Genomic DNA, 21,582 nt, shown 5'->3' with positions numbered 1-21,582 from the left:
TCAACTCTGTTGGTTTAACTGGAAGTTGCAGTAACATTTCATTGAGTCCACCAGCTGCCTCATGCATAGTGGATCTGACAGGAAATGGCTTCAAAATGAGCAAATACCTGACAATCTGACACACTCCATGTGTGCCCATTTACAGCAAATATTCATAAACAAACAGGCAACACAGCTGCCTAAATAGCTCCAGTCTTCAGCTTCATAATCATTCATTATCATTCACACAGCAGTGATCACACATCAGATGAACGTGTCATTCATTTGTCCTTCTCACCTCTGAAAGGAAAGTAGGAGGAGTGTTTCTGAATAACAGGAACAAATGTGTTCTTGTATTACACACAATTATTACACACCCATATATTCACCAGTAGGACTGAGGATGCTATAAACGTGTTATCTGTCAAATATCTTTATAGCCTATATAAAATACATAATAAATAAATATTAATATATTAAATATCATGAGATATAAATTTGGTAACACTTTACAATAAAGACCCATTAGGTAAAATTAGTAACGTGTTTGTTACAGTAATAATTAATCTTTTTTAACATTACAAATGTGTAATTCATTAGTTTGTTCACTGGATGTTGAAATGAACATTAACTAGGATAAATAAAGCTTTAGAACTATGTTTCAATAAATGTAACTATGTAAATCATTTAAATCGTTATCATTTTAAAGTGTTAAGTATTACCATAAATCTTATAATAACAAGCTTACTTGATTAATGACCCAGAAATAGGAAATCTTTTACGTTTCAATCTTTTACTTTTTACCTTTTATTGTTTTGTTGTGTTAGATTTGTCAAAATCTTTAAAAATAATTATTTTCCAGTATTAATTAAGATATTAAATCCCAGACTTTCAGTGCATATTCAGACTTTTGGAGCCTACTGACATGCCTAATTGTAAATTGGTTGAAAACACCTGATTGACATGTTAAAATGATCATTTGTGCATAATGGACAGGGAAAAGCATGTACAGTCTCTATCTAAATATATAATCCCATAATAAAATGCCTCCATATGCACATGACAGGAACAGCTGGTGTATGTTTTAATCAAGATTAATGCATTTCTGTTATATGATATACTTCAGAGAGACCCCAGCTAAAAATATAATACTATAGACATGTGATAAAAGTGCTTTTCCACTTTTCTGGATGTGTGCCCTTTCAAAAGGACCAAAGTATTTCAGATTTATCATTAAAAAAAAATGCATTTTATTTCTTTTGAATGTTATATGCTCAAACTGAGCAAAAGCTGGACAAAACATTTTCACACAGACAAGGTACAACAAAGAGGTTTCACAATCTAAAAGCAAATCCATCATGAAAATTATAAAAAAAAAAAAAAGGTAAAAGGATCGCTTTTAATTTGTTGGGGTTCCCACAGAAACATGTTTGTATTTCATGGCTTCTGAAATGTTTGGAGGAAGATGGGTAGCACTAGATAAAGCGTTCTGTCCTTCACAGAGGGAGCGAGAAGCCGGTAATCGATGCTCTTCTACAGCACAGTCTAATATAGACATCCATAGCTTTCTTACATATCACAAAATGGGAACAAAACAAACATTTGAACACAACACTTTCCCAAAACTTCATATAATACAATTCAAACTTTCAGAGGTATCAAAGTCTACACTACACACTCATCAGGTCATGACATGATTTAGACTTGAGTTTAACGGCTGCTTGCTTGTTCTTCTTAGCAACCATTCTGTTAATGAAACGCTTTGCTTTCTTTGGGAGACTCTCTCTGCGCTTTTGAAGAGAACAACTCCTGGTGAGGGTCTCTGTGCTGTCTCTTCGTAGACGGAGCTGGCGGATGATGCCCTCAAACAGCGGCCAGACGTTGTGTTGCATTGCTGCTGACGTCTCAATGAACTTACAGTCATAGACAGCAGCAGACGAACGGCCCTCTGAAAAATAAAAAATAAAATAATAAACAAAAATTCTCAGTGATCTAAGGCAAAACAAAGAGCACTTTATTAATTTGCAGATTTAGAAGATAAAATAGCAGTTTTAATGCTACTAACAGAAGTTACTTTAGGATAAAGAAGTAGAGAAGCACTGAAGAAGAGTTTTACTATTTAGATTCAGAATCACTTACCACTAATGGACACTTCTCTGCAGCGAACCAGGTCACATTTATTGCCGACGAGGATAATAGGAGTGCGGTCGGCTTCACGCTGACGTCGAAGCTGAATACGAAGATCTGATGCGCGAAGGAAGCTTGAACGATCTGTTATGGCATAAACTATAATGAAAGCATCTCCTGTCTGCAAACAACGCTCCTGCGTCCAGCTGCCCTCATCCTGATGGAAACAGAAATCAGAAAGACTTAGAACCTCCGATCATCAAAGTATATTAATATAAACTGCTGATGAACTAAAGGTGTTACCTGTGAATCCCACATGTCGAGTAGGGTAACGGTGGCCCTCTCACCGTCTACTGTTATTGTCTGCTCAAATACTTCACCTGAGAACATTAGACAAAGAGTTGAAACAAGGTTATGAATAGTGGCCATGGCAAAAGTGTACAAAATTATAATCTGATTCACTTTGAGTAGTCTACACACATTATAATATATACTGACAGTAAAAAAAAATATCTTTAAGTTTTAATAGTGAAATTCCATCCAATTGAACTGAATAATCTTTACATCTTTTAATTGAATAACTTAAGAATTGTTAGACTATTTAATTAAATACGATTAAAATAATTTACGCAAGGATTACTCAATTTGATGGAATTTTAGCCTACTATTAATAATTTTTTTGAGTGCAGGCTACTTTTATAAACCCAACCTGTTATTTTGACCTTCTACATAGTCTAATTCTACACAAGTGACCTTTACATGGCTCTTTGTGTGTTTCTGAAATGTTGAATTGCACGATTATGATGGAAAAACGTTTATGTTGAATACTTAGGCTAATATATAACAGCCATAAACAGGCTTATACTCAAATCACAAACTGAAAGAAGAACGTCACTGGAAAGCCAGGTGATTTCCTGAGACAGTTGATGTGTCTGTCAACAGTTTGAATAAAAAGCGAAAAGCAAAAGTCCAGTTAATTGTCCACATACCTCCATATAACTCGCATTCGCTGCCCATGCTGTCCGACGCTCCAGCGAATATACTCGCGAGCGCGGACTTCCCGACGCCGTCGTCCCCGAGCAGGACAACAGTGAACGGTCCAACCGAGGCTGGAGTCGTAGACTCGCTGGAGAGAGCGGAGTCTGAAGAGGTGGACGAGCAGGAGCTGGATCTTGACATACCGATGTCGGGACGCGAGAAACCATCGCTCAGCAGCTGCCCTCCGTCCGTCCCGCAGATGCTCCACCGGTGCAGGTGATGCTGAACGCGGATACTGTGGCGCCGCACGCTCGCCAGCAGGGTCATTTGTGCAATTCGTCGAAAAACACTCGGTTAAACGACGGTTGTTTCTGTGAATGTGACTAAACAAAGAATTAACGTACTAAATCGGACGCACCAATAGTAGCTTCGGTCCCAACCAGCAGAAACCTGCTCAACAAGGTCTAATTGCTCTTGGCTTCTTTGTTTTCAATTAAGCACACCTGACTGTGGATTGGTGCTGTTTACCCTGGTAATCCTGTATGTCTATATTTTGCGCAGTAATGTGCTTTGAGCTCTCAGTGCAGTTCATGCTTATATTAAGGTCTCAGTATCAGTGAGGATTTCCTTGACGTCATTTCTCTCTCCCAATGAGCAGCAGCGGGTCTTTCCTTACACTGGGCTAGAGCATTTATTAAGGGGGGGGGGGGGGGGGTGGTTGGCTGGGGCACTGCCTCAAAAGAGGGTGGCGACAAAACGACCAAAATAAGCATGATGAGAAAAAAGTAAAATAAAACACTGTAGATTGTAAATGTTGTTTTATGGAGCTATTTCTACCAGATCTAACCCTTAAATTTCATTTTATCAACTAATGTAAGTTAATTAAGCTAATATTTTTGGGTTGAATAAAGTCAAATAAATTAGATGTTTCCACATGAGGAATTTTACATATTCAATGAAGAAAAACACTTAAAGGGACTTAAAGGTTTTACTCAAATAAAAAATCTTTCATCATCCTCATGACATGCTGGTTTTGTCTTGTACTTAAAGGTCACAACACACACCTGTTATACAATCGAATCCTCTCATTATAACATAAAAGTACACAATGTAAATAATAGATTTGATTGTGCAGTGTATAGAGAGATTAACTGGTCATAACAGAACTTTGAGAGATCGAAATGAACATAGAGTGACAGCTTTTTAGTGATTATAAAGTGAGCGATTTGCGAGTTTTCTAATCCATTAAAAATGCAGAACTTATGTTTTTCAGCCACACACACGCTGCAAAGTTTCGGGAATGACATTCGCATATTTATGCAGGATTCAATCTCGACATAGCTGTGATTGAGATAGTGATGGCAATGGATTGGACAAAATATGTGAAGATGTGCATTAAGACTATATAGAGCAGCCTCACTAATTTCAGAAGCACCCTGGAACCGGGCCTGGTTGGTATGCTTTTATTGCATAACTGTATACAAAAACAACAAAATACAGATGCACTAAATAAATTAATGTAATAAATGCATATTTTACAAAAAGCACTTAACTCAAATAAGTATTAAATAATACAATAAATAAATAGAGAAGGCTGACTATAATCAGCTTTTTTCCATTTAGTGGGAAATGCCTGCCCTTTATCTTAATTAAAAAAGCCCTTTTCTTGCAAGGACAAAGTTTGAGCGTGCACACGCATTATCTGAGTGAGAGCAGAGCCAAAGGGGTGCAAGATCTTCATATACTAGAGGGTTTGTTGGCATCAAAAGTTTGAAAGCCTCTGATCCCTAGCTAACAAAAACATGTTCTGAGAAAGTTTTGCAACTAAGTTATTTGTTCTCAAAAATTAAGGGAACATTTAATATTATCATTGCAAACACTATAACTTTAAAAATTTCACTGAACATTCTGAAGCAAGTAGTTACATTTAAAAAAACTTTAACAACTTTGAGAGAACCTAACCAGAACGTTAGCCAAAGTTCTGAGAAATATTCTGTTAGTTGGGTCTTTATATCTGAAATGCTGCACAGACCAACTGGATAAAGTAAACTGCGGGTGGCATTGTCAGTGACATTATGCAACCTTGATTAGTGTGTTGGTTGGCATAGTAAACCATGAGGCCAGGTTAAAGCAGGGCACCTAGGCAGGACAGTAGATCCTATAAGTGGCCCTTTTCAGGACAACTAATCACATTTGGTATAGACACAGACAAACAAAATAAGACATTCTCAGTCGTTAGATTTCTGGTTTGGTACAGCAAATTATATATACTCAAAATGTTTTTTGAAATCAAGTTCTGCTAGACTTGTACTGCAGAAAGCAAATCATAATTTGAAACTCTAACAATAACATCATAACATCAAGACTTGCATGCAAACACCAATCCAAAGGCGATCAATGTGACCAAAACTGAATGAAATTAAGACTAAATTTTCATTAGGCTACATCAGTCTTTTAAATTCTACATGTCATGCAAAAAAAAAAAAAAAATGCTCAGGCTCTTTATTTCACACATACACAAAAACACCAACATATAGATTATGCTCAAAGAGGAACAAATGACAGATTATAATGTTTTATTAATGTAATTGCTGGATTATAACGACTGTTTCTATATTCAGAATTGATATAAATGAAGGGATTGGATGGATAAGAGAAATCACAGCAGAGTGCTGGATTACCTCCTTTATTCATTCACTTCTCTAAGAGCGGATCAGAAACAGGCCATCAGAGATCAGAGAGGGTCAGAGAAATAAATGGTGCTTTACAGATAATATGCATGACTGATGCACCACCAACATAAACCTAAAAGCAACATGGTATTTTAAGTTGTGATAGCTGAAAAGGCTTATCAGTCTGGGGCTTTTTCAAAAATGTTTAAGCAACAACATTTGGAAAAAGGGATGTAAATGGGTAAGTGCAACTTGTGTGTGGTGTTGCAGTTAAGGGTTGTGTTAGGTTACTGCTATGGCCATGCGACCTGAGCTGAGCACTGATCCCAAAGCAGTAATTGCAGTAACTGGGCCATGCATCAGGAAAGAAGGGATGAAAAGGGATAAGTTCATTTGGTCCTGGAGAGCAAAGACACCACAAAGAGACAGATTAGACAGAATGTCAAGTGTTAACTATCTTTAAATACCATTTTAAAGTATTCAAGAGGAGATGTTCCCCTGGATGTTTAACTTCAACCATTTATCATAATTCTATAAATGACTGTTCTTTTTTTTTTAACACGTTAATTTTTTAATTATACATTATATTTTTTAGAGGTTTATACATCTAACTGTATAGTATAAAAATATATAAAATAAATACAAAAAATGTACAACTAAATAAAACGTAAAAAATAAATAAAAAAAAAATCTGAATAATAGTTTTACATACATTTTCATAATAAAAGACCAAAAGAAATGTATGTAAAACCATTATTCAGAATTATTTTCACTTTATATTAAGTTGTACATTTTTGTGTATTTACAGTATATTACACTTTATTATAATTATGAACATAAAAGGTGAAAAAAAGAACTATCCTGAAAATATTTACATATTACGTGAAATTACATTAACCTTACTACTTACATGCACCAAAATATTAAGCTTTCAACACTGATAATACGAATAGTTTTTTGAGCGCCAAACCAGCATATTAGAATAATTTCTGAAGGATCATGTGACACTGAAGTAATGATGCTAAAAAATTCAGCAGAAATAAATTCTTACCAACGAATATAATATGCACATTTGTAATACACTTAGCATTGCCATATATATATATATATATATATATATATATATATATATAGTTTTGAACACATCTTTATTACGTTCAATGACAGCCGAGTACTTCCCTGTGGGAATACTGTGCACAAAAAAATTTGCACACCTGACAGTACTTAGAGTAAAGCTTGGCTGAGAAACATACACTCATCCCTACAGACTCAATAAACATTGTATTGTTACTCTGGTAACAGTTGCTGGGATCTCATCATCACAGCCTGGACAGTGTCAGGCTCTCAAGAGGTTGCTTATACACAAGTGTCTAACACCCCATCTCCAAAACGCCACTTTCCACCAGAGATATTAATGCATACAGAAATACAAAATCTGACTCACACATAATATCACAACAGAACGATCTATCACTGCTCCATTTCAACCCCGAAACACTGTCAATAAACAACAGCGCCAGCGAATGTGCTCTCAGGTTTGTTTCATTAATGAGTCACAGAACTGACAAATTCATTTCCTGATGGTGGCTATTGCGCCTCACTGCTTTCGTAATCACTGTCATTTCTGATTCTTGTAGTCAGTGTTTCTGTCACTAATGGTGACAATGGACAGATTTAGCTAGAAAATGCATTAAATGAACCATCTGTGCAACCAATGTAATCCTGCACAGCGTCATGTTCAACGATTCTCCTATCGAGATGGAACACAAACCTGGTTTTGGATTTCATATAAACCATCCACATTGTATAAATTAGGATGATAATGGGGGGAAACAAAGTAATAGATGTAAGATGATGGAGGTCAACCCACTATTCAATCAACTGATTCATTAGCAATGTAAAGACTGTTTCCATAATCACCAAAGAACAAAGTAAACTAATGATTAAAAAAAAAAAAAAAATTATATTTGGGATAAATTGATGTGGAATGAGTTTCTCAGACAGGATTAAACTAGAAAAAGGAAAAAATATGTTTGTCTGACAGATGCCCTGGTGCCTTTTTTTCCGCTTCTATTAATGTTTCTGATTGCGCTATTAATCTATTTCTGTGTACTGCTCTGATTCATTCGGACAGAAGGAGCACAAAATGGACACAAACACACTTGCTTGCATACACAACCAAAATATAATAACAACATAAAAAGATTTATTAAAAGGAAATACTGTAATGTTCAAACAAACATCAGATATTTACAAACAGCATGAGGGCAGTGGGTTTGTATATAAATGTCTCGGGAAGAGGAAGAGTTTAGACTGTGGTTTGGGATTTGGAAGTGGTGCTTTGAAAGGCATATGTGATGTGGTTACGGGCATGATTTAGGTAAATATCATCGTATGACTCAACATCTCCAGAGAAATGCCTCCAGTGCATGAGCTCGGACATGCTGACTCGTTGTGGAAATGATGCCGTGCTGTCGGCATGGCGACCCAGCTGACATGCCCTTCCTGTCTCCTCCTTTATCTCCTTCACAAAACCTGGAAACGTTTATATTCAAACGAATAAAAATGGTTACTTTTTTGTTTTATTTTGAAAGAAGATCAAAAAAGATCAGTAACACATCTGTAAAAAATAAAAAATATTATTACAATTTAAAATAACTGGTTTCTTTTTTAATATATATTTAAAATGTAATTTATTCCAGTAATAGCAAAGCTAAATCTTCAGTTGAAAACAGGTGCTTAATGATGCTTAATATTTTTGTGGAGACAGTGATACATTTTCTCAGGATTCTTTGATGAATGGAAAGTTCAAGAGAACAGCATTTATGTGAAATAAAATTATAAATGCCTTCAATGTCACTTTTAATCAATTTAATGCATTTAAAAATGACCCCAAACTTTAGAACAACAGTGAACATAAATATACACACACACACACACACACACACAAAAAAATATATATAAATTAATATATATACACACACACACACACACACACAAATACATAACATACATACATATATATATAACAACTTAATAATAGATATATATATGTGTGTGTGTGTGTGTGTGTGTGTGTGTGTGTGTGTGTGTGTGTGTGTGTGTCCTTCTTCCCGTAACTACACACTTAATGAATGCAATTAATTAATCTATATACGTTTTAACTATTCTGATTAAAATTTTGAATTGACTGACAGCCCTGATGCATAACGGGATGAGAATCATCTAGTTCCTTCTTTATTTAATGCCATTTAACTTGCTTGTATTTATTTACCTGGTGTATTTCCATCTCCAGTGCACTGGCAGTCTAGTAGGTTATGTGTGAGGCAGGTGGTATTTGGGTCAAAACTGAAAAGGTCCCGTAGCTCCTCAGCAGAAAAGCTAATATGCTCAGCTTTCTTGGACAGGTCCACCACTGTCCCAGAAAGGCCCTGTTTACTCACCTGCCTCTGATAAATCTTCTCTTCTATTGAACCTACAAGACACACGTGCACATTATTGCAGACCTAAACTCATGTGCAAACTCTGTAAACAAATGCTTTTTCCAACCATGATTCATCAATCTGAAAGCTTTCTAAAAATAAGAGAGTGTCTCATCATGTGATGTGTGTCATAACATAGAGCCTATTGGTAGAAAAGAAAGCCAGTCTGTTTGTGTGGGTTACGATTGATGAAATGCTGTGAGATGTTTCAGGTCAAGTACTTCTTTTCATTGCACAGTCATAACAAACAGCTAAATTTATCCATTGACAGACAGGCTGATTATACTTATTTTTTGGGTAATTTACAGATGTTATGGTTACCTGTTGTAAGAAATCTGTAGGTGTGAACTGTTTTCTTCTGTCCATCTCGCCACACTCGTGCCATGGCCTGACAGATGTATATCAATAATTGTTTAGATAATTGGAGCCTTATAAAACAAGTGTTTTCACTCAAAACCCTCATAGAACATTTGTCACAGCAGCAAAACAAAATGATGGCGCCACATGAAAGCAGAGCATTCAGACAGATAAATACCGGAGTGAGAATGGCAAGATTCACAACAGAGGTTTATGTTTTTTGTATTTACTGCCATCTAGTGGTCTGCATTAAAGGTGCAACTAAGACAAGTATGTGTGTAGTAGAGTGTAGTCTACCTGCAATGTGTTTCTAACTAATCTCAAAATACACTGAGCTGCATGTATTTTTTATTTTTTTTGAGTAATACTGTATTATACATGTTTTATTGTTGCTCTGCAGTGTTACGCGGCTAACTGTAACATTGTAAAAGTCCACTGACCTGTATGTCATTGGCAGGGTTCCAGTCTATATCATATAAAACAAGATGGGAGGCACCAATGAGGTTCAGTCCCACCCCTCCAGCCTTGGAGCTGAGTAGCAACAGGAAGTTGGATGAGTGTGGGCTGTTGAAGGAATCAACAATTCGTTGTCGCTGGGCTACAGGTGTCTGTCCATCAAGCCGACACCATTTATAGCCTATATGATCACAGACCTCCTGCAGTAAGTCAAGAGTTTGTGTGTAGTTGGACACCAAAACAACCCTAGAGAGAGAGAGAGAGAGAGAGAGAGAGAGAGAGAGAGAGAGAGAGAGAGAGAGAGAGAGAGAGAGAGAGAGAGAGAGAGAGAGAGAAAGAGAGACTCACACTACATATAAACAGACACTTACAGACTTAGTCCCAACAATGTTTGCAAGTTGTTGGTGGTGACAAACAGGGTTTTATATAATATAATATAATATAATATAATATAATATAATATAATATAATATAATATAATATAATAGTTAAGATGTACTTTTGTGGGTTTTTTTTGTAAAGTGCCTGAGCACTCAAATGCATTATATACCAAAAATACCATAATTTATTATTCTATCCATTTCAATCTTTTTCATATTTATTTGGACTATATTGTATGTCCTTGACTGTATATTGCTAGATAGATAGAGTGTTTTCTTATCTTCAAAACTGTAACATACATAAAGTTACATAAAGTAAACTTAGTAGTAGTAGCAGTTGGTAATGTGACAGATTTGGCAAATGATTTGTGTTTGTGCTCTGGAAAGTGCTAAATGTTAGTATTTATGACATGTTTTTGCAGTGTTTAGTAATGTTGCCATCATTAAGTAATGATTCCATGAATGCAATGGCCAATCAGAGCTGTTAAAATTATAATCCATCAATATATGCCCCGCTGTCATTAACACATACAGTATGTCTATTTCAAAAGCAGAGCATCCATATTTTAATTTATAGGCTGCCTTAAATGTATAGATTTTTTAAGCTTTTCAATAATTATATATTGTAAACTGAGTGCTTAGTGGTATATTTAATCTAAACATGTAAATATAAAGAATTCATCGCTATCACACAGTAAAAGAGTGCGTGCGGCACTGCACACATATAATTATGTTGTTTACGGTTTATAAATCCTGATATGTGCGTGACAAAATTTATAGATCAGGCCTGTCTGACTGACACAAATGTATTTTGTGTTACACATGAATAAATTAATTTATGAAGAACGACTGGAGATGAACTGGAGATGCTTTTACTTTGCGTTATAAGCCTTTCGTATGCTATATTTTTTCAACTGCTTTCAAAAAGTGGTGGGGACATGTCCCACCCGCAAATTAAGCCTATGGTTCTAATAATTGCTTGATGTCTAAATCTTTAAAATGAGATGATGTCTGTAAAGCAGTGGTGTATGTAGTACCTGTCTGTGCGATTGACGTTCTGTATTGCTGAGAGCAGGTCTGTTAGCACTAGAAGTTTTCCAGAGTCTGCGGTGCTGAAGGCCCCTGTAGAGTATCCCTCAGGAAAGAGTTCCATTATTCCATCCTCATACAGCTCATCCGACTTTTCCTGAAGCAAATACCACAAAGAATAATTAAAAAGCAGCAATAATAAGACAAAGAACATAGCAGGGCAAAATTCCAGCACCTATTGTACCTGTAAGGTTTTGTAGAGCAGCGCGGGGTGGTTGCAGAGTTTCTTGAGGGCATTGATGCATGCGAGGTGTGGGCTGTGTGTGTAAGTGTTTGTGCTGGCACTAGATAGGCAGGCTCTGATTGGCCGTGTGGCCAGGAGGACTCCATACAAACGTAGCTGCAGTTCAGTGGGTTTGCAGAATACGGTCCACTCTATCCGCTCGGATAAATACTGATTAATGATCTCCTGAGTGCGCCGTAACGTAAACACACCTGTAAGACGAAACAGCTCAGCGGCACGCTCCTCTCCAATGCACCGCTCTTCCTGAAACACATGGTTGTGATCATTGGCACTCCAGGTGATGGATACAGACACGCAGTCAGGGAGAATTTTTTTAAAAGAGATTTTCTATTAATATTGGATGATCAGTATTGGATATTTAATTGCAAATGCTAATTTCCTTTATTTTTACATTTGCATTCTCTTTGCCATCACCTTATGCTTAAAAACAATAATAATTTGTTAACTGCATATGTAAAATAAAAAAAAAGTTAACTGTAATATTAAGCAAATATTTAAAATGAATATCCATTTTCATACTGAACATTATGATGTTCTGATGCCTAAATTCACTTATACAATTTCAAATGACTGTCTACATATTTGGTATTATATTTTTTATGTATTTATTTTATATGCATTTTACTTTAAAATATATTTATATTATTTAAAATATATTTATATACAGGTCCTTCTCAAAAAATTAGCATATTGTGATAAAAGTTCATTATTTTCCATAATGTAATGATAAAATTAAACTTTCATATATTTTAGATTCATTGCACACCAACTGAAATATTTCAGGTCTTTTATTGTTTTAATACTGATGATTTTGGCATACAGCTCATGAAAACCCAAAATTAGCATCTCAAAAAATTAGCATATCATGAAAAGGTTCTCTAAACGAGCTATTAACCTAATCATCTGAATCAACTAATTAACTCTAAACACCTGCAAAAGATTCCTGAGGCTTTTAAAAACTCCCAGCCTGGTTCATTACTCAAAAACCGCAATCATGGGTAAGACTGCCCGACCTGACTGCTGTCCAGAAGGCCATCATTGACACCCTCAAGCGAGAGGGTAAGACACAGAAAGAAATTTCTGAACGAATAGGCTGTTCCAGAGTGCTGTATCAAGGCACCTCAGTGGGAAGTCTGTGGGAAGGAAAAAGTGTGGCAAAAAACGCTGCACAACGAGAAGAGGTGACCGGAACCTGAGGAAGATTGTGGAGAAGGACTGATTCCAGACTTTGGGGGACCTGCGGAAGCAGTGGACTGAGTCTGGAGTAGAAACATCCAGACCCACCGTGCACAGGGTGTGCTTTTGAACCAGAAACAGCGGCAGAAGCGCCTGACCTGGGCTACAGAGAAGCAGCACTGGACTGTTGCTCAGTGGTCCAAAGTACTCTTTTCGGATGAAAGCAAATTTTGCATGTCATTCGGAAATCAAGGTGCCAGAGTCTGGAGGAAGACTGGGGAAGAAGGAAATGCCAAAATGCCTGAAGTCCAGTGTCAAGTACCCACAGTCAGTGATGGTCTGGGGTGCCATGTCAGCTGCTGGTGTTGGTCCACTGTGTTTTTGCAAGGGCAGGGTCAATGCAGCTAGCTATCAGGAGATTTTGGAGCACTTCATGCTTCCATCTGCTGAAAAGCTTTATGGAGATGAAGATTTCGTTTTTCAGCACGACCTGGCACCTGCTCACAAGTGCCAAAACCACTGGTAAATGGTATACTGACCATGGTATTACTGTGCTCAATTGGCCTGCCCACTCTCCTGACCTGAACCCCATAGAGAATCTGTGGGATATTGTGAAGAGAAAGTTGAGAGACGCAAGACCCAACACTCTGGATGAGCTTAAGGCCGCTATCGAAGCATCCTGGGCCTCCATAACACCTCAGCAGTGCCACAGGCTGATTGCCTCCATGCCAACGCCGCATTGAAGCAGTCATTTCTGCAAAAGGATTCCCGACCAAGTATTGAGTGCATAACTGAACATAATTATTTGAAGGTTGACTTTTTTTGTATTTAAAAACACTTTTCTTTTATTGGTCGGATGAAATATGCCTAATTTTTGAGATAGGAATTTTGGGTTTTCATGAGCTGTATGCCAAAATCATCAGTATTAAAACAATAAAAGACCTGAAATATTTCAGTTGGTGTGCAATGAATCTAAAATTTTATCATTACATTATGGAAAATAATGAACTTTTATCACAATATGCTAATGTTTTGAGAAGGACCTGTACATATTATTGAGTTTATTTAGAAATTTGATTTTAGGCTTAATTAACTACTTTATATATTTTGCTGCATGAGAAGATGCCACTTAATATTGGTTCAACACTGCAGTTGGAATTGCTTGCCAGTTCAGTGCTGAACACTGTAAGGATCTGTTTCTGCATGTTTAAGAGAAGTCGGACTGAAAGTGCAGTGATGAAGCCTCTCATTAGCAGAAATAATCAAAAGGCTAGGCTCACCTTTGCTGAGGAGCATGTTGTGTGGAGAGAGGAGAACTGGTCCAAAGTTCACGTTAGTGATGAGAGCAAGTTAAATTTAATTGGGTCTGATGAGAAACATTTTGCTTGGCACCAAACAGAAATTTATGGCTAAGAAACCCACTACAGTTACCGAAATATGGAAAATACTGGAAGAAGAGTGGTCCAAGATCACACCTGTGCATTGTGAGAAACTAGTGATGTCCTGCGGCTGCAGATGTGCTGAAGTCATTCAAAGCAGGGGCCTCTACAATTCCTATGTCTGCCGGCTGTAACCCTCCAAAATGTTAGTTGTAATCTTCTTTCATGCTACAGTGGTTACTGTTCTCTAATTTAGATCACTGTGTTCTCCACAAAATAAAGTTTTTTGTTGAAATGCCTTGGTTATTTTGTCAAACATGTCAGTGGATCAGTGGTATACCTACAGCTAATATTCCTTCAAATTTTAAGCGATGAAGATTAACAATATTTCAGAAAAAATATATAAATATGTCTCGTTACCTCAGTGCAGGTAGGCTGGCGAGATCTGAGAATGGGCTCTTCATAAATCTTCCTGTAGGCTGAAGATGTTCCCAGAATTCCTGGATTTACAAACTCAACGATGGAATAAAATTCCTGCAGGTCATTCTGCACTGGAGTACCTGTTAAAGATTTTTTTTTACAATTACATAATGTTAACTACTACACTTGTTAATGAAAGTGTGTTTGTTTGTTGGAAATAGGAAACCTGTTAATATTAGACGGCGTTCACATGAGAGGGCTGTGACTGCACTGCTCGTTTTGATGTTGCTGTTTTTAAGGCGATGACCCTCATCACAGATGAGCACTCCGAAATCCAGCTCCTTCAGTTGGTCCACAGAGCGCAACAGCATCTCGTAACTGATCACCATGACAGAGCAAAGAGGAGAAGACACAAAGTCCTCCACGCGGTGATCCTACAGAGACAACACAGACATTTAACCATGTCTTAGTCACCAATCCATCTATTATCTGACACTAACATCCACACAAACACACCTGGTCCACGGTGTAAACACTGATCCTCTCCCTGCCCAGCCACTTGTTGAACTCAGCAGCCCAATTCTTGACCAAACTTCCTGGGCAAACCACAAGTGCCCTCTTCAGTACAGGCCGTCCACCATAGGGGCCCTGCCTCAGTAGTGTCCAAAGAACGCAAACACACTGTAGCGTCTTTCCCAGTCCCATCTCATCTGCCAGAATAGCCCCACAGCGGCCAGGCAGTCTGCAGCACACAAACATACATGGGCATAAACAAAGAAGTGCATATATAAGAACATTACATTAACAGATTAACTCTTTTTTTTACCTCATTCCCATTAAGCATTCGTAAAGGAAGACCACACCCTCTCTCTGATGCGGCCGAAGATGATTGGTCAAGTGGGGGTCAATTACCACATCCACCAGTGGAGAACCAGATTTATTATTCAGCCACTGGTGATCGGTTGTTGGACGCGGCATCACAAGGGCACCTTGGGACAAATAGAAAGTAAGCAGTATGGATAAGGATAGCTTGGATTAAAATTGAATAATTAAAAAGCAGTGTGATTTTATTTATATTTTTGGAAGTATAAATACAACGTATCAATTACTATAAGGACATAAAAGGACATGGATAATTCTTTAAAAAAATGGATTAAGTTGAGCATGTGTTGTACCTGGTGCGTTCGGGTCATGTCTGGGTTTACAGATCGGTTTGTCAGGTTCAGAATCTCTAAGTGCACCTCCCTTGAGCGCTGGTCTGGTAAAGGATTTGGACACCAGTCGATATACAGGAGCCTTCAAGACCGTTTCTGCAGGAGTCTCAACAGCAGCATCTTGAAAACAACGGCCTTTGGCGTAGTCCTCTTTGGATATGACCCCCATGACCTCAATTTGCTTCCCTCCTACCATAAGAGTCTGACCCTCACACAAGCTCTCCAGCTCTGATGCCTTGTAGCCTGAACCTACCACAAAAACTCTGATTAAAACACACATCTAAACATACTATCTCAAAAGTGAAGCAAAGAGAGAACTGTGCATTTCAAATAGGGATGCAGCAGCATAAAAATTCTTGTTATTTAATTATTTGTATAATATGGCTGATATCATGGCCAATATTTTAAAAAAATGGATACAATTTTGTATAAAATTAAAAGTTAACAAATAGAAACAATCGTTTTAATGTTTTAAAAGTGAATTGTATAATGTACAGTAAGAAATTTAGTATTCAGAGATTTACTAACAGACTATAGATTTACTATTACATTTAACAGTGTTAGTTTAAATTAGTGTTTTTAAAAATGAACTTTAAGGCATTAGATGACAAAGCAAAAGACATGGGGGAATGAGCAAAGCTTTGTACGTCCCTAACGTACGTCCCTTACTTCAAATATGTATTTATATACAAATAAGTATTGCTAGAATGTGCTTTGTTAGACAAACCTCGTCCAATGTCCCGCCCCTCCATATCTTTAAGGACAACAGTCCGCCCCTTGGCAACCAACACAGCGTCGCCTTCCCAGCGCTTATGCTTCCGTGATGATGCCTTGCACCACATGACACTATAGTAGCATGCTTTAAAATAAACAAATAAAGGATCAGCAGGGATATACAATATAGAAATAGCCTAAATCATAGACAATGTTTTACTGATTACATAGTCTCAATGAATTAGAAATGTGCCTTTATACAGCCACTAGTCATATGCATATATGCTAATTTTGTGCCTTGTGACATTGTCCTTTCAGATAAACTAATTCAATTAGTGGTCAGGTGACAAATAGTGGGATAAAGAAATAAATAGTGGCATAAAAACCATGAAATCAAAATCGTCTTTTTTTGGAATGTTTAAGTATTTATTATAAACGATTAACTATTAACAATTAACAGACAACAACGATCGAATCAATTCCCAATGGACAAAATCAAGTCCTGCCATATATTTTGGCTCATCTGAGAAGCAGTTTTATTTTGACATGTCACAATAAGGGAGAAAAACAAGCAATTTCAATCTTATTCTGACTTGAAATAAATGCATAATACTGTAAATAAACACCCAAATGAAGTCCACAAAAACAGCTTGACTGAGAAAGTTCACATTCGTTCTGTTGCTACGTAACACTCACTGTGTGACAAAAAAGAATAAAAGGACAGGCTCAAAACACTGAGATTAAAGCAATTATGAATTTATTAGCAAATACATACAAGATAAAATCTTATTTTCTTCTTTAACCAGGCATATTAAAAACGATCATTCCTGCTACAAACATCAGGAACAATCCTTTTGATTACTAATGTTGATCGAATACAAAAATAAGAAATAAACGTACAAACAAGTCTGTTCATTTTTACTTCACATAACAGTGTTCCCTTGTGATAGACTTTCAGACGTGACACCAAACGTGTCACATTAATGGCAATCCTTGTCGTAGCCTGGCCGCCCTCAATTTCTCTACTTTGACCCTTGACCGGAGTAGCTCCTCCTCCAACTGTTGCTTTCTCTTAAGCCCCTCCCTCTTCTCCTCTAGATATAATCCAAGCTTTCTGTGATTGGCCAGAAGCAGCTCATGCTCCTCTCGCATCATCTGCAGAGCTTCTGCCTCAAAAACGGGATTCTTGAACATTTCCCTCCCCCTCTGATACGCGCTCCTCCTGGGGCCGGGTGCTGACGGGGAGGGAGGCAGTTGTACAGAAGAGGGGCATGGAGACACAGAAGCAGCATACACATGGGAGGCTAATTCCTCCTCCTCATCTTCCTCCTCTTCCACTACTTCATTGTCCCTCTCGTTCTGTCCGTGGTGGGCCTGACTGCTCGGGGTGGCGATGGTGACCGGTGAACTGTGGGATGCGATCAGGTGAATATCCGGAGGCGGTTTCACATCCTCAGTCTCCACCCTCACAGCCGCAACAGTCAGATAGTCCGACAACGCTGGGACGGACAAACTGCTGCCTGGCTGCTCTACAGGAGAATTCCTCTTGAACTGAAGCCTAGCACAGACACATACACGCATGATTCAGAAAAAAAAAATCATAACACTGAATTTTGAACATGATCAATAAAAAACAACATTTGTATGTCTCAGGATATATTCTCAGTTTTGAACAAATAAAAATGCTGAATCTGATTCAACTAGCTAATGAATTAAATCATGTTCATCCACAGCTCTCGATTGGATTTGTGGTGATAACTGACAAAAAGAAAGACCTGTTGTTTTGCCAACACAACTAAAAAGCCTAAGACATGGAGATGCTAGTGGAAAGTAACTCCTCTAGCACATGGTGGCAAACATGGCATTAACGCAGCATTGGAAATACGGTTAATGACATCCAAATCCCCTCAGTGCAGCTTACCTCTGGCACAGGACAGAATGAAACAACAGAGAGTGTGTGACTGCAACGTGTGCTTTGACTGCATATGACATATTAAAACTAGTGAAGGAAATGTTTACATGTCAAAATTGCTGAACTCTAATTGGCTGAGTGTGACATTTAACACAGCAGCCGAGAGACGATGCATGTAAAGATATTAACAGAAGCTGAATCAATATTTAAAAGCCAATATCTTCTCATTTTATGTATTTACTTGTTGTTGTTTTAATTTTTCCATTGGGTGATAGACGTGTTTTGATTTATGGACGCACCTAATAATGTGCCAGTTTGGTTTTTGTGTGTCATGTAAGTATCTGTGCGCTCAATCTCACCTGTGGAGCGCGCTCGGCTCTTTGTCCCCCACGTGAAACAGTTGTGGTATCATTTCCATGATGCGCTTGGTTGGCTCTGAGATGCTGCTCCGGTACTCGGGTTGGGCGTGGCTTCGCTGCAGAACTTCCTGCTTGGCACTTTCTTTAAGTCGCTTATAGAGGGTCCGGAGGCCCTGAGCCGTTCTGGGGGGCCTCTCGCCTCCAAAACTATTATAGCTTTCTGCTATGCTGTCCCAGCACCGGTTCTTATCCACGATCACGGCGTGCTTGTTGGTGTGCTCCTCCAGAATGCGTATGTGAGGCTGGACCAGCCGCAGAAGATCCAGCTTCTCAGATAAGGTGAAGTTGGAGGAGCGGGCCTTGCCGACCATGCTGTTTGACATGAACAAGGTAGCCATCCTGCCTTTAGGCTGGTCTCAGTGCTCTAGGTTTGATCTCCTTCTCCTCTGTTCCCTGTGCTGTGTGTCTGTCTTTCTCTACTCACTTGTGTGAGCAGGCTGCTGCACTGCTCGTCTCGGTTAAGCAACACACACATGCACAAACTGGCTCTCAAGCACAGACGTAAGAAAAAGAATCAGGCTTAACTAGGCCAGCCTCGATTAGGCCCACGCCTACCCGGGGAGGGCTTTGCTGGAATTCCTTTTAGCTTAAGCTGACGCAGGTTCAGTAAAGCTGCTTAAGCTTGGCCTGACCTACATAACAAACCCGACTTAATTAGACTACAAAGCTTTTATTCCGCTGCAAACAGCGACATGTATTGCACTTTGAGCGGGAAACGACTGAAGGCGTGTTTTTTAACGTGTTGTTATATTCTAAGCGCGTCAAATCCGTGTTTTAACAACAGGGAGCGAGTCCGCGCGAGTGCTGAACCGCCAGAGGAAACATTAAACTGACGCTTAACGAGCTCGCGCCAGAACAACTCCAGCATTATGTGCGTGCGTACAGACAGGGTTTTGTAAAAGAGAACTGCTTTACGGACACCAGTTGCTATACATTTCCCAGGCTGACTGACAAATGCACCACAGCGCACACTCATGGTATGCAGGACACCTCTGCCTTGAATCAGTGCACTGCACGAGTACGCGCACGCACATAGCGCCTGTCAAGCAAGCGGTCCGTGAGCTCGGATTGGTTAGTTTCACTCAAAGCCGAAGTTAAAGGAGGGGAATAGAGATGGCGTTTATTCAGCCGGACTGAACTCTTAACCTTTTGCTGTTTTTCTCTAATAGTTTTACTTAAATATTTAAAACTAAGTGACAAAGTGCATTTCCTCTTTCTTAATCTGAGTTTATCCTAGCAATTTGTGCGACATAAAGTATTCAGCGGTACCGTGGGCCATGGCAACGCTGCATATTATACTGCTAATCAAAATTAATTGCTTACATAGCTGTGCTTTTGTTCTCTTTTTGTCTTTCTACAAAAAGGCTGAATAGTAAGGCTAAATGGTAACCTTATTAAAACATAAATCAGTATTTCATTTCCATGTATTTATTTATGGTGTAATAATGGGAATAATGCACTCATTATTGCAAAATAACACCCATTAGGGGTAAAACAAGTCTGGGGTTAGTTTTGCGATAACGACCATCAGATCAGTTAAACTCTTTGGATTATGGTTAAATTACAGGAGCCATTTAGAGACAGATTTTAAAACCTACAGATAAAACACCAGTTTCCAAACCCAATGGATACAAGGAGAAAATAAATTAAAAACATAAAAACAGACCATTTAAGGTGAGTTGTAACTACAGAACACCTTTGCAGCAATGTGTTTATATTGTTGAGTGGCACAGGTTTATAAAAATAAAAAATCTAGATATAAAAAAAAATTCTTCCTCGAGTCCAAATTTAAAATATGGTTGCAAGTAATGCATTACACAGATATTACAATTTCGTTACCAAAGGAAAAGCATTTTATTTATCCACTAACTTTATTCACTAACCAGACTGAAAAATCTGTTTAACATTTACTGAACGAGAGATAAAAACAAGTGCTATTTCAATCACCTTTCAATCATAACACACACACAGTGCTGTATCTTACCAGTAGCTGTGCAGCTGGCATGTGTATTTGGCTGTGATGAGCAGCTGTCTTTCTCTGCTAGTTGTTCAGGTTCTGGAAAGTCAGGTCCTGAAGACCTGAAGCTGTTTTCCTTACATTCACCACGAGGAACAGCACCCAGGACCCTGACTAAAGCTTTACTGCCCACTGGAGCATCAGACACAGCTGGAGCATCTGCACTACTCAAACACCTCTGGACCTTTTGTCACACAAAAACAAAGAATAACTGCCTTATTATCATGATACTGAGGAAGACACCTGTTCTAACACACTGAATAGATAATATGAACATGAAGATGTTATCATTCACATATAAATTATGTACACGATCACAAACATCGGATAACATTTGTCATCATGACCACTTTTTAATCATTCTTTTGTTTCTGACCTTATTGAGCAACACATTCCCCAGAGCAGGTGTGGGAGGGGGTAGTGATGGTACTGTTGTTTTTGTTTTGGTTGGGGATGAGGTTTGTGTTTTATTTCTTTCCTGGCCCTGGTGGCATAAACCTGGGTTTCTTAGCAGCATTTCCACGGAGCTGACTCGGAGCTCCAGATCTGCGCATCCTGTCAATAAAG

At 38.2% G+C, this 21,582-nt stretch overlaps 3 protein-coding genes across 3 annotated transcripts; all 3 read right to left on the bottom strand.

Annotated features, from left to right (window-relative positions):
- Positions 1–1,357: 1,357 nt before the first annotated feature.
- LOC109048024 (GTP-binding protein GEM-like) lies at positions 1,358–3,747 on the bottom strand. The gene is made up of 4 exons (XM_019065699.2): positions 3,096–3,747; positions 2,410–2,486; positions 2,119–2,323; positions 1,358–1,927 (listed from the first exon to the last, which is right to left on the bottom strand). Exons 1-4 carry the CDS (start codon positions 3,409–3,411, stop codon positions 1,650–1,652), a joined length of 876 nt encoding a protein of 291 aa, XP_018921244.1. The 5' UTR covers positions 3,412–3,747; the 3' UTR covers positions 1,358–1,649.
- Positions 3,748–7,940: 4,193 nt separating this feature from the next.
- LOC109113539 (DNA repair and recombination protein RAD54B-like) lies at positions 7,941–21,569 on the bottom strand. Its single transcript, XM_042772570.1, is given in 15 exon segments — positions 7,941–8,291; positions 9,031–9,231; positions 9,560–9,626; positions 10,036–10,297; positions 11,469–11,617; positions 11,705–12,007; positions 14,740–14,879; positions 14,966–15,173; positions 15,256–15,481; positions 15,566–15,728; positions 15,915–16,202; positions 16,681–16,812; positions 20,983–21,199; positions 21,392–21,490; positions 21,492–21,569. Coding segments are annotated over 15 exon segments (2,760 nt in total). The 3' UTR covers positions 7,941–8,064.
- Positions 17,172–20,942, bottom strand: LOC109048139 (fibrinogen silencer-binding protein-like). The gene is made up of 2 exons (XM_019065824.2): positions 18,939–20,942; positions 17,172–18,225 (listed from the first exon to the last, which is right to left on the bottom strand). The coding sequence occupies exons 1-2, from the start codon at positions 19,334–19,336 to the stop codon at positions 17,643–17,645; spliced, it is 981 nt and encodes a 326-aa protein (XP_018921369.2). The 5' UTR covers positions 19,337–20,942; the 3' UTR covers positions 17,172–17,642.
- Positions 21,570–21,582: the final 13 nt, after the last annotated feature.

The sequence above is a fragment of the Cyprinus carpio genome, chromosome A16, assembly GCF_018340385.1.
Source record: "Cyprinus carpio isolate SPL01 chromosome A16, ASM1834038v1, whole genome shotgun sequence".
NCBI lineage: Eukaryota > Metazoa > Chordata > Actinopteri > Cypriniformes > Cyprinidae > Cyprinus > Cyprinus carpio.
This window is presented reverse-complemented; position numbering and strand designations above follow the sequence as displayed.